We start from the raw sequence: 13,740 nt of genomic DNA on the forward strand, positions 1-13,740 counted from the left end.
CCAGATATGGATTTAGCTGTAGATCTTTTCAAGTAAGGACCCTGATGTACCTACTAATATTACTAAAACTCAATGTTACAGCCAGTTAAAATGGTTACTTTTTGTTCTCTAACTTGACTGTGATCTGTGCAATGCTTAGAATAACCCTTTGCAATTGTTTACAGCAATGACAAATTACAGAGGGAGCAAAAGGATGGGATGGGATTCAGTCTTGGATGTTATAAGCAAAACTTAAAACACAAATTATAATTGTTTACCTGGTGGTGGCACAGAAGAAAGGTATTAGTGAGAGCTGTACTCGTTACTGATGCTGAAGAGAAGGACATGGGATCCTTGGCTGGGCATCTCTGTTTCCAACCCTGGCAAAGATACTACCCAGTAAGTTTATCACTTAGCAGTGTGTGGGATGAGTGGGAAAAACAGAGGATGTTCCATCATCAGGAAGTCATCATGATCTATTGTGCTAACTTTGCGTGACATTATCAAAGAGAGAGGGGAAGGGGGGGAAAAAAAAAACATTCATTGAGCACATTTGTTTTCAAGCAGGACAGAAAGAGGAGCTGTCTTCAGTTTTAAGTGCGTTGATTGAAAAGTATTTTCACACCAGCACATTGTGACTAATATTCCATGCAGTCATGTTCCTGCCTGTCACTTTCAGATGTGGGTTTTGTGCAGCTGCAGGAAGGAGTTCATTTAACCCCAGCCAGGCACCTGACTACATAAAGGGAAAGGCTGCTTGTGCTCAGAGCACTGTTCTAGCAAGTGAACTTTCTGGAATAAGGATTACACCTTAATTGTTGTGTTTTTTTGAGTGGCAGCCATAAGAGATGGGAGCTGACAGCAAATCCTTAGGCCAGAGGGACACAGGACAAATGTATGTCTAGCTGAACTCCTGAAGGCTGGTGCTGGGGGGGTGGGGTGGTGGTGGAGGACAAAATATCTTCTTGCCTTATTGGCATTTTAAAGAGGGAGTGGAGAATCTGGGAATGACAGAACATCTGCTTATGAGATGTATTTGTTTTGTTACGAATGTCAGCAGTGCCTTTCCAGAAATTTGATTCCAAGTTTAATGAACTTCTGACTGCAATTGCATGTTCTGGAACCAGGGAAAATGTGTCTAGCTGCAATTTTCAGTCTCGGTCATTGAACTAACAAGATGTGACCTCTGTGTCCTGAGCTCTTGGAAACTTACATGCTCATGACAGGGGTGCTATAAAACCATACCAGGTAAGACTTATATATAGGGCACTGGTCTCTTTTCAGCATGGTCTCTTGAAAAGAATTGGGCAGTGTCCAGTGCTGACCTCAGTCTTTTTGTGGGCTAAATTCACGTCTTTATTCTGCTTGGCAGTGTGGGCCAAGAAGAATTCTAAAATGAATGCAAGAATTTGTGGTGTGCAAGATATCTGAAAGTACCGTCAATTGTTTTTGTGTTTCATCAGTGTGGTGTTACAAATGGGCCTGTGTAACGCAGAGGAGAGTCTGCAAGCCCTTACTGGTAGACAGTGTGAATGGTGTAGCAGGAGGGGCTGTGCTGGAGCCCTTTTAAGTGGGGGAATATCCATCTTGCACTGTTGTTGGAAGTAATTTTGAATCTGTTTTCATTTGAGGAAAGAAAAGCCCAGTAGATGTCATTTCATGTTTAAAATGTGAAGCTGAGGCATAGATTAGTGTCCTGCCGCTACTGATCCATGGAGGAGTCACAAGCTTTGAAATAGAAACAGACCCCAAATTCTGAATGTCACTGGCTGTACAAAAAGTACATCTTGCTTTGATGAGAATTAGGGCTGGGATCTCACATGTTGGACTCTGCTCTCTATTTTTGTTCTGTTGCTACTTAACAGGCTCCAGGTCCAGTCTTTTCACTCTCTAAACTCTTCTGTACCTGTAAGTTGGGGGTGATGCTAGCTTACTCTGTGGTGTGTTTGAAGGAGAAATTGGTGTTGGTGAAGCTATCTATGGCCTGGTGACAGCACAGCTTGTGGGTACCAGGGTGGTGACCTGCCGATGGGGGGGTTGCCCACAACTGTGGTGGCCTAGTGTAGTAGGAAGCTTGAAGCAAGCAGAGCAGAAACAATGGCTCAAATAAACACTTCCAGATGGTTGTAGGGCAGTGGAAGAGCCACTGCCTCTGAGGTATCTTGCTGTGCTTCCCAGATTGTTTCTCAGCCAGGGATGGGCAAGAAGGCTGAGACCTGACTGTTTTTCAGAAGAGACTGTGGCAGGGCCTTGTGTGTGGGAGGTGGGAGTTGATGGGAGCTGCTCAGAGAAGGCAAATCCACTCATCTGACCCTTGAGGGTGTCTTGAAAAGCATGGACTGCCTTGGCTATAGGCAAGGGAGCAGACTTTGCCTAAGATCCCCTTCTCCAGATGCTTTTTATTGCTACTGTATGGAATTAAATAGATGGGAATTAAGTGGATTCTTATGCGCATTCCCTGTTCATTGCAGATTCCCAAAGGACAGTTTTAGTCTCTCTGGTGGATAAATAGGGCTGACCCTCTGAGTCCTGCAGCTGAAGTCCCCATCTGAGTGCCAGAGGAACAGGACTGCATGCCAGGAGAGGTAAAAAGCACAAGGTCTGGCACTGGAGGAGCTCACTTGGAGGGGGAGGAAGCAGGAAGGATGTAAGTGTGTATTTAGGCTCGCTTCAAGGAAAGCTGCAAAGAGGCATTGGCATTTATATACAGGAGTTAACATGTAGGTTGTGGGGTTTTTTCCTAGTTAAAAAGACCAGGTTCAGTCTGTGTAAAAATTGGCCTTTCCTCACAATTACTCAACTGCAGTCCTCCTTGTCATGTCACAGGCTGTGCAGCTGCCGTGGCCTCCTGCAGCAGGCAAACTTGAACACTAGGTGTAGGGAAACCATAGGAAACACTTCCACCCTTTCTCTTTTTTTGTGAGGCAGGTTTTTTTTATAGCCATTGTGAACGTGTCCAAAAGTAGCAAAGAGCTTGGTAGGCCCCCTCTGCATTTCTTCTTCCTTTTGCAGGTCAGCTTCAGCTTGTCCCCCTGTTCCCCTCCCATAAGTGGATGTTACTAGTATTTACACAAGGACCCTAAAAGTGAAAATTATTGGAATGGAGAGAAAAGGGGGCCTTTGGGGTTTTTTTGTTTCAGAGCTTGGTAGATGCAAGCTTTGCCTCTTGCATAGCACTGTGAGACCACATAGAGAACCTGCTTGTGGAGGAGAACTTCAACATCAGGGGAGGTTTCTGCCTGGGTCCTGGTGCTGCTCACTTTAATGAGGCGTGCTGGCTTTTGGCAGGTTTCTTACTGGCTGCCACTCCACACCACTTTGTCTCATGAGGTAGGATGTTTTTAGGCACTGGATTGAATTTACTTCCATCCCGTGCAGACCTGATGGTGGTCTGCTTCTTACACACTCCAATTTACAGACCTAGTGCCACACTACTAAATTATTAAGCTGGGGTTTTAATAGAAAACTTAGGCTTAAATTGTTTCCACTCTATTTGGAGTTTCCGGCTCTGCTGGTTTTTATTTTGTCCCATGCATGAAAGCATGGAGGGAGGAATTCACAGGAAAGCACAGAGGAAGACTTCAGCCTGAGAGCACTAGAAAGTACAGACAAAATAAAAGGTTGATTGGTACTGTATCCAGCTCTGGTGGAGGTGACGGGGGAAAAAAGCTTCCTAATCCCCATAACAGTTCAGCGGAAACTTGTGTATTTGTTTTCAATGCTGTTTATAACTTAGATTTCTTAATAAAATATTTTCTTGCCCGACTGTTTTTGTCTTCAGTCGTTCCCAAGTGCTTGAAAGGGACATTTGTCAGCAAACACAGCTCCCCTAGTTTTTCCCCCAGTGTAAGACACTGCTGCCTCCAGTGGGGTGGCAGTGCTTGGTCTGGTGGGACTTCCCTCCTCAGTGGGGGATCCCCCTTCCAGCTTTGCACTGCTTCCACCCAATCCTCCCCTTGCTGCAGGCTCTTATATACAGCCCCTCACCACTGCGTGCTGGGTCAGGATTACACTTGCCCATTAAGTACTATGTAAGTCAGATCTGGTCAGCATGGCTTGTTTTTTAGCAGTGCACCAATAAATTTGTGTTGTCCCTGCTGACAGGTACAGTTTCTGTCCTCCACCGAATGGGTTGACTCTGTCACACAGTTAAAGTGAGGGATGTTGTTTCAACCAGGGACTCCTGGTAGACCAGGAGTTCTGAGCACTGATTCCCTGCTTCATTATGAGTGGTGATCTCCTTCCTCTGGAGGAAATTAGATGGGAGAGGTTCAGAAAAACAGTGATAAGAGGAGGCAGTGGGCTAAAACTGGTCAGTGAGTGTCTGCTCCTGCCCTTCACTCAGCAGCCACCGTGGGCATGCACTGAGTCCCAAGTGAGGGGACCGCTTTCCACCACGACACAGCGTGGTTGCAGGATGCATTACAACCACTCAGACATACCAGTTTGAAGAGCCATCATAGTGGAGCAGCTGGGGTTGTCAAACACAGCTATAGCAAGCCAAAACAACCGAGCTTCAGGTGTGTGCTTGAGGGCTTGGAGCAGATCTATTACCAAGCTCTCTGAATATATGATATGTCTTACAACATGTAAAACAGCTTAAACCATCTGACTTGGCTCATGTGCATACGGTACTAGCAGCTATGGGCTGAAACCTGCCTGGAGTTTACAGGTCTGGGTGAAGAGAAAGTTGGGCTGTGAATTACAAAGGCTACCTTCGTCAGTCAATGGCAGGAATAGCACTGCAGTTCCTGTCATTGTCATCACACTGGAGCTGTGTTTGGGTACTTACTGTGTTTAATTGCATGGCTGATTTACTTAATGTTTCTCCTGGGGTCACTCATAACACATTTATTTTTAGGATTTGGGGAAATTAGGGACACTACCAATCTGTTGTGTTTCTCTCCCAAGGCAGTCTTCCAGACAATGATGGTAATAACAGCTGTGGCTTAGTCACAGAGTAACTTGGCTAAGCCAATGAAATTAGCACTGACAACTGTGGTAGTTCATTTGCAAGCATTAAGCTCTGTCTCCACTGAAAATATACTACAGGTGGAGGCTGTAAGTTCCCAGAGTTTGGATAACTTGGAGGATATGTGTATAGTTTAGTGGGAAACTCCTGGCAGTGCCTGTTGGCTTTCAACCCTGTTAATAAAGGATTTTCTGATCAAATACTCAACATTTGGGTGTAGAACTGTGGTGGACATATGTCCTCCCTGGTATACAGCTGTGAATCATTCCATTTCTTGACAAACTTGTGCCCCAACAGAGGAGCTCGTTTGTACCTGGCTGGTAGCTCCAGTGGGGTGCCTAACGTGCTTCTTGGTTGCTTTTAGGAAAGACAACGTGCTTAAAGGCCTGTGGTAACAGTTGGCCTAATGCACCTCACTTTGCTTGTTTTTAAACAGATGGACCTTTCTGTGGAAACTCTTTATAGCTTCATGCAGGAGCGCCAGAAGAAGTATGCCAAGTATGCGGAGCAGATCCAGAAGGTCAATGAGATGTCTGCCATCCTCCGCCGTATACAGATGGGCATCGACCAGACGATCCCGCTGATGGAGCGGCTCAACAGCATGCTGCCAGAGAGCGAGAGGCTGGAGTCCTTCAGCATGAAACCTGACCGGGAGCTAAAGTCTTAGCTGATCCGGCAGGTTCCCCCTCCTCACCTTCCATGCCCCAGTGTTCAGCACAGACACGCTTCCAGCGGGCTGGGCTGGCAGATGTTTGAAGCGGACAGCAGTGCTGCCTGACTCTCTGCCAGGGCATCACAGGAAGAGCAGCGTCAGCTGCCAGAACCGCGCAGCCAGGAATCCAGGAGCTCCCTGGTCCCGTCGTCTGGAGAAGATGATTTACCGTTCTTTCATCTCCCTCCTCTTGCCTTCCTGTCTCCTTTACCACTACCACCACCTGTGCTGAGACATTTGTTTCATTGCTGTGACTAGATGGGGGTTTACAGAGGAGGAGTTTTCTTCCATATTTTTTTTTTTTTTTAAACTAGAAAAATTCAAAGGGATGCAGGGTGTGACAAACCCTCTAACATGGTTTTTGTGCCACTGGGATGTAGACAATTAGATGGCTGGCAGGTATTTTGGAGATCCCCTGGCCTTGGAAATATGTGTGCTTTTTAGGTGAAAGCATGTGAGCCAGGAATTGGCTTATTAAAATCTGCCTATTATCATAATTAACATGGTTTGCTTGGCAGGGTTTTGGCATTTCCTCCTTGAGTCTCCTGTTTTTATGGGCTCGCTAATTTATGAGGCTGTAAAGGAATTAACTGTTCCAGATATGTACATATGTTAATGTTAAGCAAGCCTTAGCGTTTCTCTCCTCCTTGCCCTAGCTCTCCCTGTGCCCCAGCTGGTGACATTTTGTGTCCCTCACCATGCACAGTGATTCTGACAGGCACTGGCACCGACCTGCTCACTTTGCATCCCAAAGCTGGGCACGAGGTATCTTTTTTTAATTTTTATTGGGACACTCCAGTTACCTTGGTGCTGTCTTTTTCTACCAGAGGGATGCAGTTGTTTCTTTACCTTCAATTGTATGGAGTTGGAGGGGGGAGATAGGACAAGTCCTTTTAGATCTTCTCCTTGGCTTAGCTGCCGTCATGCTGAGAGCTTGCCTGAGCGCAGTGTTTTATGAATGAAACCGCACAGACCTTTGGGACAGCACTGAGTGAACTGCCCCAAAGGCAACGGGATGCTTTTGCCTTCTCCCAAGCCGAGGGCTCTGCTGGAAGGCAGGCAGCATGTTCATGCCGCCCAGGCACTGGGCTGGCCCACAGGAGACAAGTTGGTTGCTGAGTCTGCCACTGGTCTGCTGGCTGCAGGTGATTCGCAGCACCTCTCTGAGCTTTGGTTTCTCCCCGTATGAAACAGGGTGCTATTCTACATGCTGCTGTAAAAATATTTACAAACCTAGAAATAAGGTTTAATAGCCTGTGTCACCATGCATGGCAGCTCTTGTCTCTAACAGAGTGTGAAACCAGAAGTGAGGAGCCTGCTGGGTCAAGGGTAGGCTTGTGTGTGTTTATGTTAGTCCTGGGATGCTGTTGCTGGCGAGGAGGCTTAAGCGTGCCCATGAACCCCAAGGGTTTTGTGCATCAGGCATGCAGTTCCAGTGGTGAGGACAGCTGTCTGAGAGAGTCAGTGTGACAGCCCATCTGCCAGTACAGCACAGGGCTAGGTGACTTGCCAAAGGCGACTTGCTTCAATACCTCTTCGTATGTAAGAGTACTTAATCAGTAAAAGATGGTCTCTAAGCATTTGGGAGTAAGAGCATGGTAGGTTTCTGACGGTATTAATTGCTGCCTGGTGGCAGGAGGCAACAGGCCGTTCTCTTGTTGCATTCCCAAAGGGCATGTAGCTTAGAGTGAATTTTGTGACACAGGCTGCAGCCAACTTAGATGTGTATCTGAACCATAGTGGTGACTGGACTCCAGGGCCTGCCGAACACTGTCTGAAAGCGGAGTCCCATAGAAATGAAGCCCCCTGGAATGATGCCCTGGGAAGAGCGATTGACTGCTTGAGAGACAGCAAGCAACTCAGCAGATTTTGTAGTAAAAGTGGCAGAGTGGGTCTTGTTGCCTGTTGCTTACACCCCAGGGTTGTTACATAGTGGTATATACATAGGCCTATGCTGTATGTTGCATGGGATGTAACATCAGGCTTCCGTCCTTGCTCATGTGTCCTGCAGTATTTTACACTTGGTTTGTTAGAAGTTTACATGAGATGTAACAACCCATGAAAACCTGCTTGTCATGGCCGTGCCCATGAGGATCCTAATTGTTCATCACGGAACATCATCTGCCTCCTATCATCAGACACACCAGAATATTCAGCAGCTTTAAATAGCGGCTGCAGGTGTTTTTGTCCTCCTCGTCCAGATGATGCTGTCTGGAAGTTTAGAATGTACGACATTCAGCTGCCTGCCAGACAGGCTCATGGATATCACACACCCTGGTGTGCTGGAAGGCTATACCAGTGGGAAGATCCTGATATTGGATCTTGAGGCAGGGGCTTGGCTGCAGATGCTCTCTCCTGTAAAGCTTCTAGACGCTTGGCCTCATGCTATTAAGTATCAGATCAAAGCATTGCTCCTTGCGCTGCTAATGAGGGCAAGCGAATAGTATTCCTATCTGACAGCTGCAGGAGAGAGGGCTGCAAATCAGTTCCTTCCTTATTTGCTATAAAACACCTAGACATTGGGCTGATAATGGGAGAAAATGCTTGTTCCAATGAACACTGGCCTTAAAGCTTGTGGATGTGCTGCTGGGCCTCCCAGCTAGGGCTTTCTGAGCAGCAAGAGTAAGTTGTGAAAAACATTAATAGCTTAACTAGAAAGAAATCAGAGCTGAAACATGAACGTTGACCTCTGCCAAAGCACGCAGGTAGTCACCTTCATTCCACAGGTGATAGTCCCCTGTATGGGTACCCTCTAATGGTTCTCAAACGATGGTTTACAGTTTTATTTAAAACTTTGTCACTGGCTTCCTTAGCTGTAAGTCTTTGGACCTCTCACTGAGGGGAAGACATTTTCTGCGACGTCTCCTTGAGCTGCTATTTGTTGCTTGGCTGCTCCTTGTTCACTTTGCTCTGCATGCTGCTTTCAACTTCATCTCAGATGCAGGTGATGCTCAAGGTGAGGCTGTTGCTCTACTCGTTTTCCCACTGTTTAGCAGAAGATTTGAGATGTGACTGGAATTACTTTTCTGCTTAAGAATTTCCTTTTCCAAGCCAAATGCTATTGGAGAAGGCCTCAGGTATCTCTTACAAATGTACTAGCCATTAATTCTACCACAAAGTTAATGCTATAAACAGAGTAATCTGGCACGCTCCACTGAAAACAAACATTTCGTCCCTTTTCTGCTTTTTGAGGTGGTGCGTGGTCTGGGGTGCAGGCTAAGCTTCTCGATACACAATCTTCTGAAAAGCTGCAGAACAGGGTAAGTCTCGGGGTCTGCACTTACCTGCTGGCCTGAGCTGTTGTGGTTCTTCCCCTGACTCTGCTGTTGTGACCTCCCCTTTGTGCTGCTGCTGGTGCTTGCTGCATTCTAAACTGCTCAGTGTGCTAGATGCGCAGAAGAGGTTTCCTTTGTTGTTTGTGTGTTTTTGTAATTTAATGCATTGACAGGGTGCTAAAGTGCCAGCCTATCTGCAGGCCAATTTCTGTGAAGATCCGGTGAAGGGGACAGAAGAGAGTTTGTTTTTTTTTTTTTAAAAATATATGTATTTTAAATTAAATATATTTAAATATATTTAAATATTTAAAGTGTATTTTTCTCTTCTCTAAGCTTTTACACAGAAAGAGCAGAAATACATGTTTTTACAGGCCCACTCACTGCATGAGCCAGCCCCTCTCTATTAGACTGTATGCCAGTGGTTTCCTGAGCTACTATTGTAACGTCCCTCCTGTTCCCGAGTTGCCAGAGTGTATTTTGATTACCAGTCTCGTGGCTGAGCGCTCCTTGGTTTATGGATTACTATCCTGTTCGCAGACTTGCTCTGCTTTCAGCTGCCTACATGCTATGTGTCCCACAGCTCCAGCATTAAAACGTTTGGTATCACTCTTTTCCAAGTGTGTTGTTTCTCCAATTGTCTTGCTTATTCTTCATTTACAGCACACCACTTCTTGCTGTGATGTCTGTGGACAGTACACACTTTAGAGTGGGAAGTCATATTTAGCTTTACTGCTTTGTACACAGTTGCAGTCAACCCACTTTCATGCCATGGAATTGGCCGGTTCCAGCTGCCCTGGGGCTGCCTGCCCTGGGACTGTAAGGAAACATGTGTCCTGGAATGAAAATAAATGTTGTTTTTTTGGGATTCCATCCCAATTCAGGCTGGCACTGATGTCCAGTTTAAATAAATAATGTGTGTGCACAGTGATGCTTGTGACTCGCCAGCAGTGAGGTGGGACTGTAGTTCAGCTGGCTGCCTACCTTATCTGTGCTGGTAGCCTCTTGGAGGTAAAGAAGAGGGTCTGGGATTGATGGACTCAGCTTCTCTGCACAAAGCACTCGTGTGAGACACCCTCTGCCTGCTTTATGAGGGCATTTGTACCTTGTGTGCACCCATTGGCTTTCCTAAGATTCAGCGGCAAGACTAAGCATGAGCAGAGAAGTATTTTTCATTTCTCCCTCACCCCCATCTCCCTGTCAAAAAGCGACCATGTCCAGACAGATGCTTTACATCAGTTCTTTGCCAGATTGCAGAGGGAACTAGAGATGGGCATCCTTGGGCAGCTTGGTTTTTAGGGTGGCCCCTGCCCTGCTGGCTGCTCATTTCCTCCTGCTGATTCTTTACACATCACTGAATGGGTCAGTTTGCACTTTTAGCCGAACTTCAGCCTCTTTACAGCTGGTCTGCATACTTCTCTTGGGGGTTGTTGGCTTGATTTCAGCTGCCACATTTAGGTTTTAACTTCTTCAGGACATGAGCCTGCATGGGACAGACTGATCCTCAGCAAGGTGACACGGAAAGAATAGCTCACCCAGTGGTCCCCAAAGCCAAGTCAGATCTGAGGTGGTGATGGGTGTGCTCAGCGCATTACAGAGCTAGTCCTCCTAAGGCGGGGGAGAGGAGAGGAGCAGTTCTTAATGTCAGCTGCCTAAAATAACCCTTCTGTCATTTAAAAAGTTTTGTATTTTAACAGACCTCATGGGGAAGATGTGGAGGTAAAAAAATATGATGGCCTACCGTAAGACTGTAACACGACCACAGAAATAAATGGGGATGGCTGTAGATTTTGTTAATACCTTGCTGGAGGTGTTACCAGTCTAGCATTCAAATGAAGCATTTGATTCTGTTCTCTGAATTCTGATGCAGGCCAAACTACTGAGAAGCACAGCAGGAGGGTGAAGGGAATGGCACACAGGGGTTGTTAAAGACCAAGCAACCAGCTTTCTGCAAGTGGACAGCAAGAGACCAGTCAGTCTGACCTCGGTACCTGGGAAGGTCATGGAACAGATCATCCTCAGTGCCATTACGTGGCACATGCAGGAGAACAGGGTGATCAGGCCCAGTCAGCATGGGTTTGTGAAAGGCAGGTCATGCCTGACAAACCTGATCTCCTTCTATGATAAGGTGACCCGCTTAGTGGATGAGGGAAAAGCTGTGGATGTTATCTACCTGGATTTTTGCAAAACTTTTGACACTGTTTCCCACAGCATTCTCCTGGAGAAACTGGCTGCTCATGGCCTGGACAGGTGTACTCTTCGCTGGGTAAAAAACTGGCTGGATGGCCGTGCCCAGTGAGTGGTGGTGGAGTTAAATCCAGTTGTTGTCCAGTCATAAGTGGTGTCCCCCAAGGCTCAGTGCTGGGGCCGGTTCTCTTTAATATCTTTATCAATGACCTGGATGAGGGGATTGAATGCACCCTCAGTAAGTTCGCAGATGACACTAAACTATGTGGGCATGTTGATCTGCTTGAGGGTAGGTTGGCTCTGCAGAGGGATCTGGACAGGCTGGACTGATGGGCTGAGGTCAATGGTATGAGGTTCAACAAGGCCAAGTGCTGTGTCCTGCACTTGGGTCACAACAACCCCATGCAGCACTACAGGACTGGGGCAGAGTGGCTGGAAAGCTGCCTGGCAGAAAAGGACCTGGGGGTGTTGGTGGACAGCCAGCTGAATATGAGACAGCAGTGTGCCCAGGTGGCCAAGAAAGCTAACAGCATCCTGGCCTGTATCAGGAATAGTGTGGTGAGCAGGACTAGGGAAGTGATCATCCCCCTGTACTCGGCACTGGTGAGGCCTCACCTCGAGTACTGCATTCAGTTTTGGGCCCCTCACTACAAGAAGGACATTGAGGTGTTGGAGCGTGTCCAGAGAAGGGCTACAAAGCTGGTGAGAGGTCTGGAGGACAAGTCTTATGAGGAACGACTGAGGGAACTGGGGTTGTTTAGCCTGGAGAAGAGGAGGCTGAGGGCACACCTTATCACCCTCTACAACAACCTGAAAGGAGGTTGTAGAGAGGTGGGGGCTGACCTCTTCTCCCTGGTGACAAGTGATAGGACGAGAGGAAATGGGTTTAAGTTATGTCAGGGGAGGTTTAGATTGGATATTAGGAAACACTTTTTCACTGAAAGGGTTATTAAACGTTGGAATAGGCTGCCCAGAGAGGTGGTGGATTCACCATCCCTGGAGGTGTTTAAAAAAGGGTAGATGTGGTACTTAGGGACATGGTTTAGAAGTGGTTTTTGTCAGGGTAGGTTAATGGTTGGACTTGATGATCTTAAAGGCCCCTTCCAACCTCAGCAATTCTATGATTCTAAGATTTTGTTTTAAAAAAGCTGCTGTAAGAGCTGATTGCTACTTGCTGAGGGAAGCGCATCCTGTGATGGAGCTGTTTCCTGCAGGAAAGAGGTTAGCCTAATAAACTTAGAAAGTCAGTGGTTTAGAGAATAAATTAATGTAGCTGCAGCAGTACGCTGTTCTCCTGGCACTGGGAAAGCAAAGTGGTGATAGACTGTGAGCTAGGGGGTCCTTGACAAAGAGGGAGGCAAACGTATAGGGATTTGGGGGCATGTGTGTGTGTTTTTCAAGTGATTTGATGCCCCAGCCTCATCACTGCCTGTATCACCCTTTGCCTTTGTACAGCAGTGGTGCTTGGTGAGGCTCCCCTGTAAACAGCAGCTGAAATCCACACCTCAAAGTATGCATTCAGTTCCAGCAGGGCAGTTCCCTAAATGTCTGTTTTACAGCATTTTATATGCTAGGAAAGCAGCCTTCTCCTAGAGGGTTGTGTGTTGCAGGCTAGAAATAGCTCCCTTTCCTTTTCTATTTATAGTGGCTCTCGTTAATATTCTCAAAGCGTAGTATAGCCAAAAGCTACGCTGCAGAAACACTTCAGTTTGCCTCAGAGCAACCATTTGGGCCCAAGGGCCAAGAAGCTCTCTGTAGGCATAGTTCAAAGGGAAAAGCCAGTTGCAGGCCTACGCTAATACATTATGAACACTGTTCTACCTGAATTCTTAACTGTGGTTTTCTGTCTATAATATAATAGTGGTATTGCATTATAATGTTTAAAACTACTAGAATAACTCAGCTTTTCTTTCAGAAACTTTAAGAACAATTACAGGCTAGCTAGGTGTTCAGTGATGGTATGGCTATCTAATTAAAATGTCTAGGTAGGTGAGTTTGGTTAAATCTCACTAATTTCAGATTTAAAAAGGGGCAGTAACAGCCTTATTAGGACTCCTGTGCTGTCCCCAGGAGAACTGCCAGGCCGCTGTTCCAGGCTTTTGAAACCACCACCAGAAATAAATTTAAAACTTGGGCTGTGAGTCAAAATGTAACGAGCAGCTAGCTGATGAACACAGAGTTAGTAAAAATGCAGCTCATGGAATTACCACATTTCTACTCTGTCTCTTACTCCCACCCCACCACCCCCCCTGCCCCCTAGCTCCCTGGTCCATGCTGGGGGGAGGTTTGCCCTGTTTTCAGTCCACTTCACTCTAGGAATTTAACCGGGATGGTTAAATGAAGAGCCTAGCGACCTCAGGGACTAGGTAACCCCAGTAACACCAGTCAGTGAAATGGAAATTAAATGTTGACGACACATGTGAGACATTTCAATTGGGTCTTGGATTTAACTAGAGATGGAGTTAGACGCTGTGTTCCTACAGTTGTCTAATGGCAGGGGCAAGAGCAGAACAAGTCCTGCAAAGCAGGCAAAAGGAGTGAAAGCTAGTGTGCATGCTTCCAAAAACAGACCTTAAAGGGAACAAACAGAGCTAGTCTGACCTACTGGGATCAGAACT

The 13,740-nt window shown here is 46.5% G+C and overlaps 1 protein-coding gene across 1 annotated transcript in view; it reads left to right on the forward strand.

Annotated features, from left to right (window-relative positions):
* The window catches only part of BORCS5 (BLOC-1 related complex subunit 5), a gene marked incomplete at its 3' end in the record, with an annotated part of 70,578 nt that extends 64,960 nt beyond the window's left edge, over window positions 1–5,618 (forward strand). Inside the window, exon 4 of the mRNA XM_082480277.1 lies at window positions 5,388–5,618. Within this exon, the coding sequence (XP_082336403.1) occupies window positions 5,388–5,618 (231 nt within the window). The remainder of the gene's footprint in view (window positions 1–5,387) is intronic.
* Window positions 5,619–13,740: the final 8,122 nt, after the last annotated feature.

The sequence above is a fragment of the Vanellus vanellus genome (assembly GCF_965231255.1).
Source record: "Vanellus vanellus genome assembly, chromosome: 1".
Taxonomy (NCBI): domain Eukaryota; kingdom Metazoa; phylum Chordata; class Aves; order Charadriiformes; family Charadriidae; genus Vanellus; species Vanellus vanellus.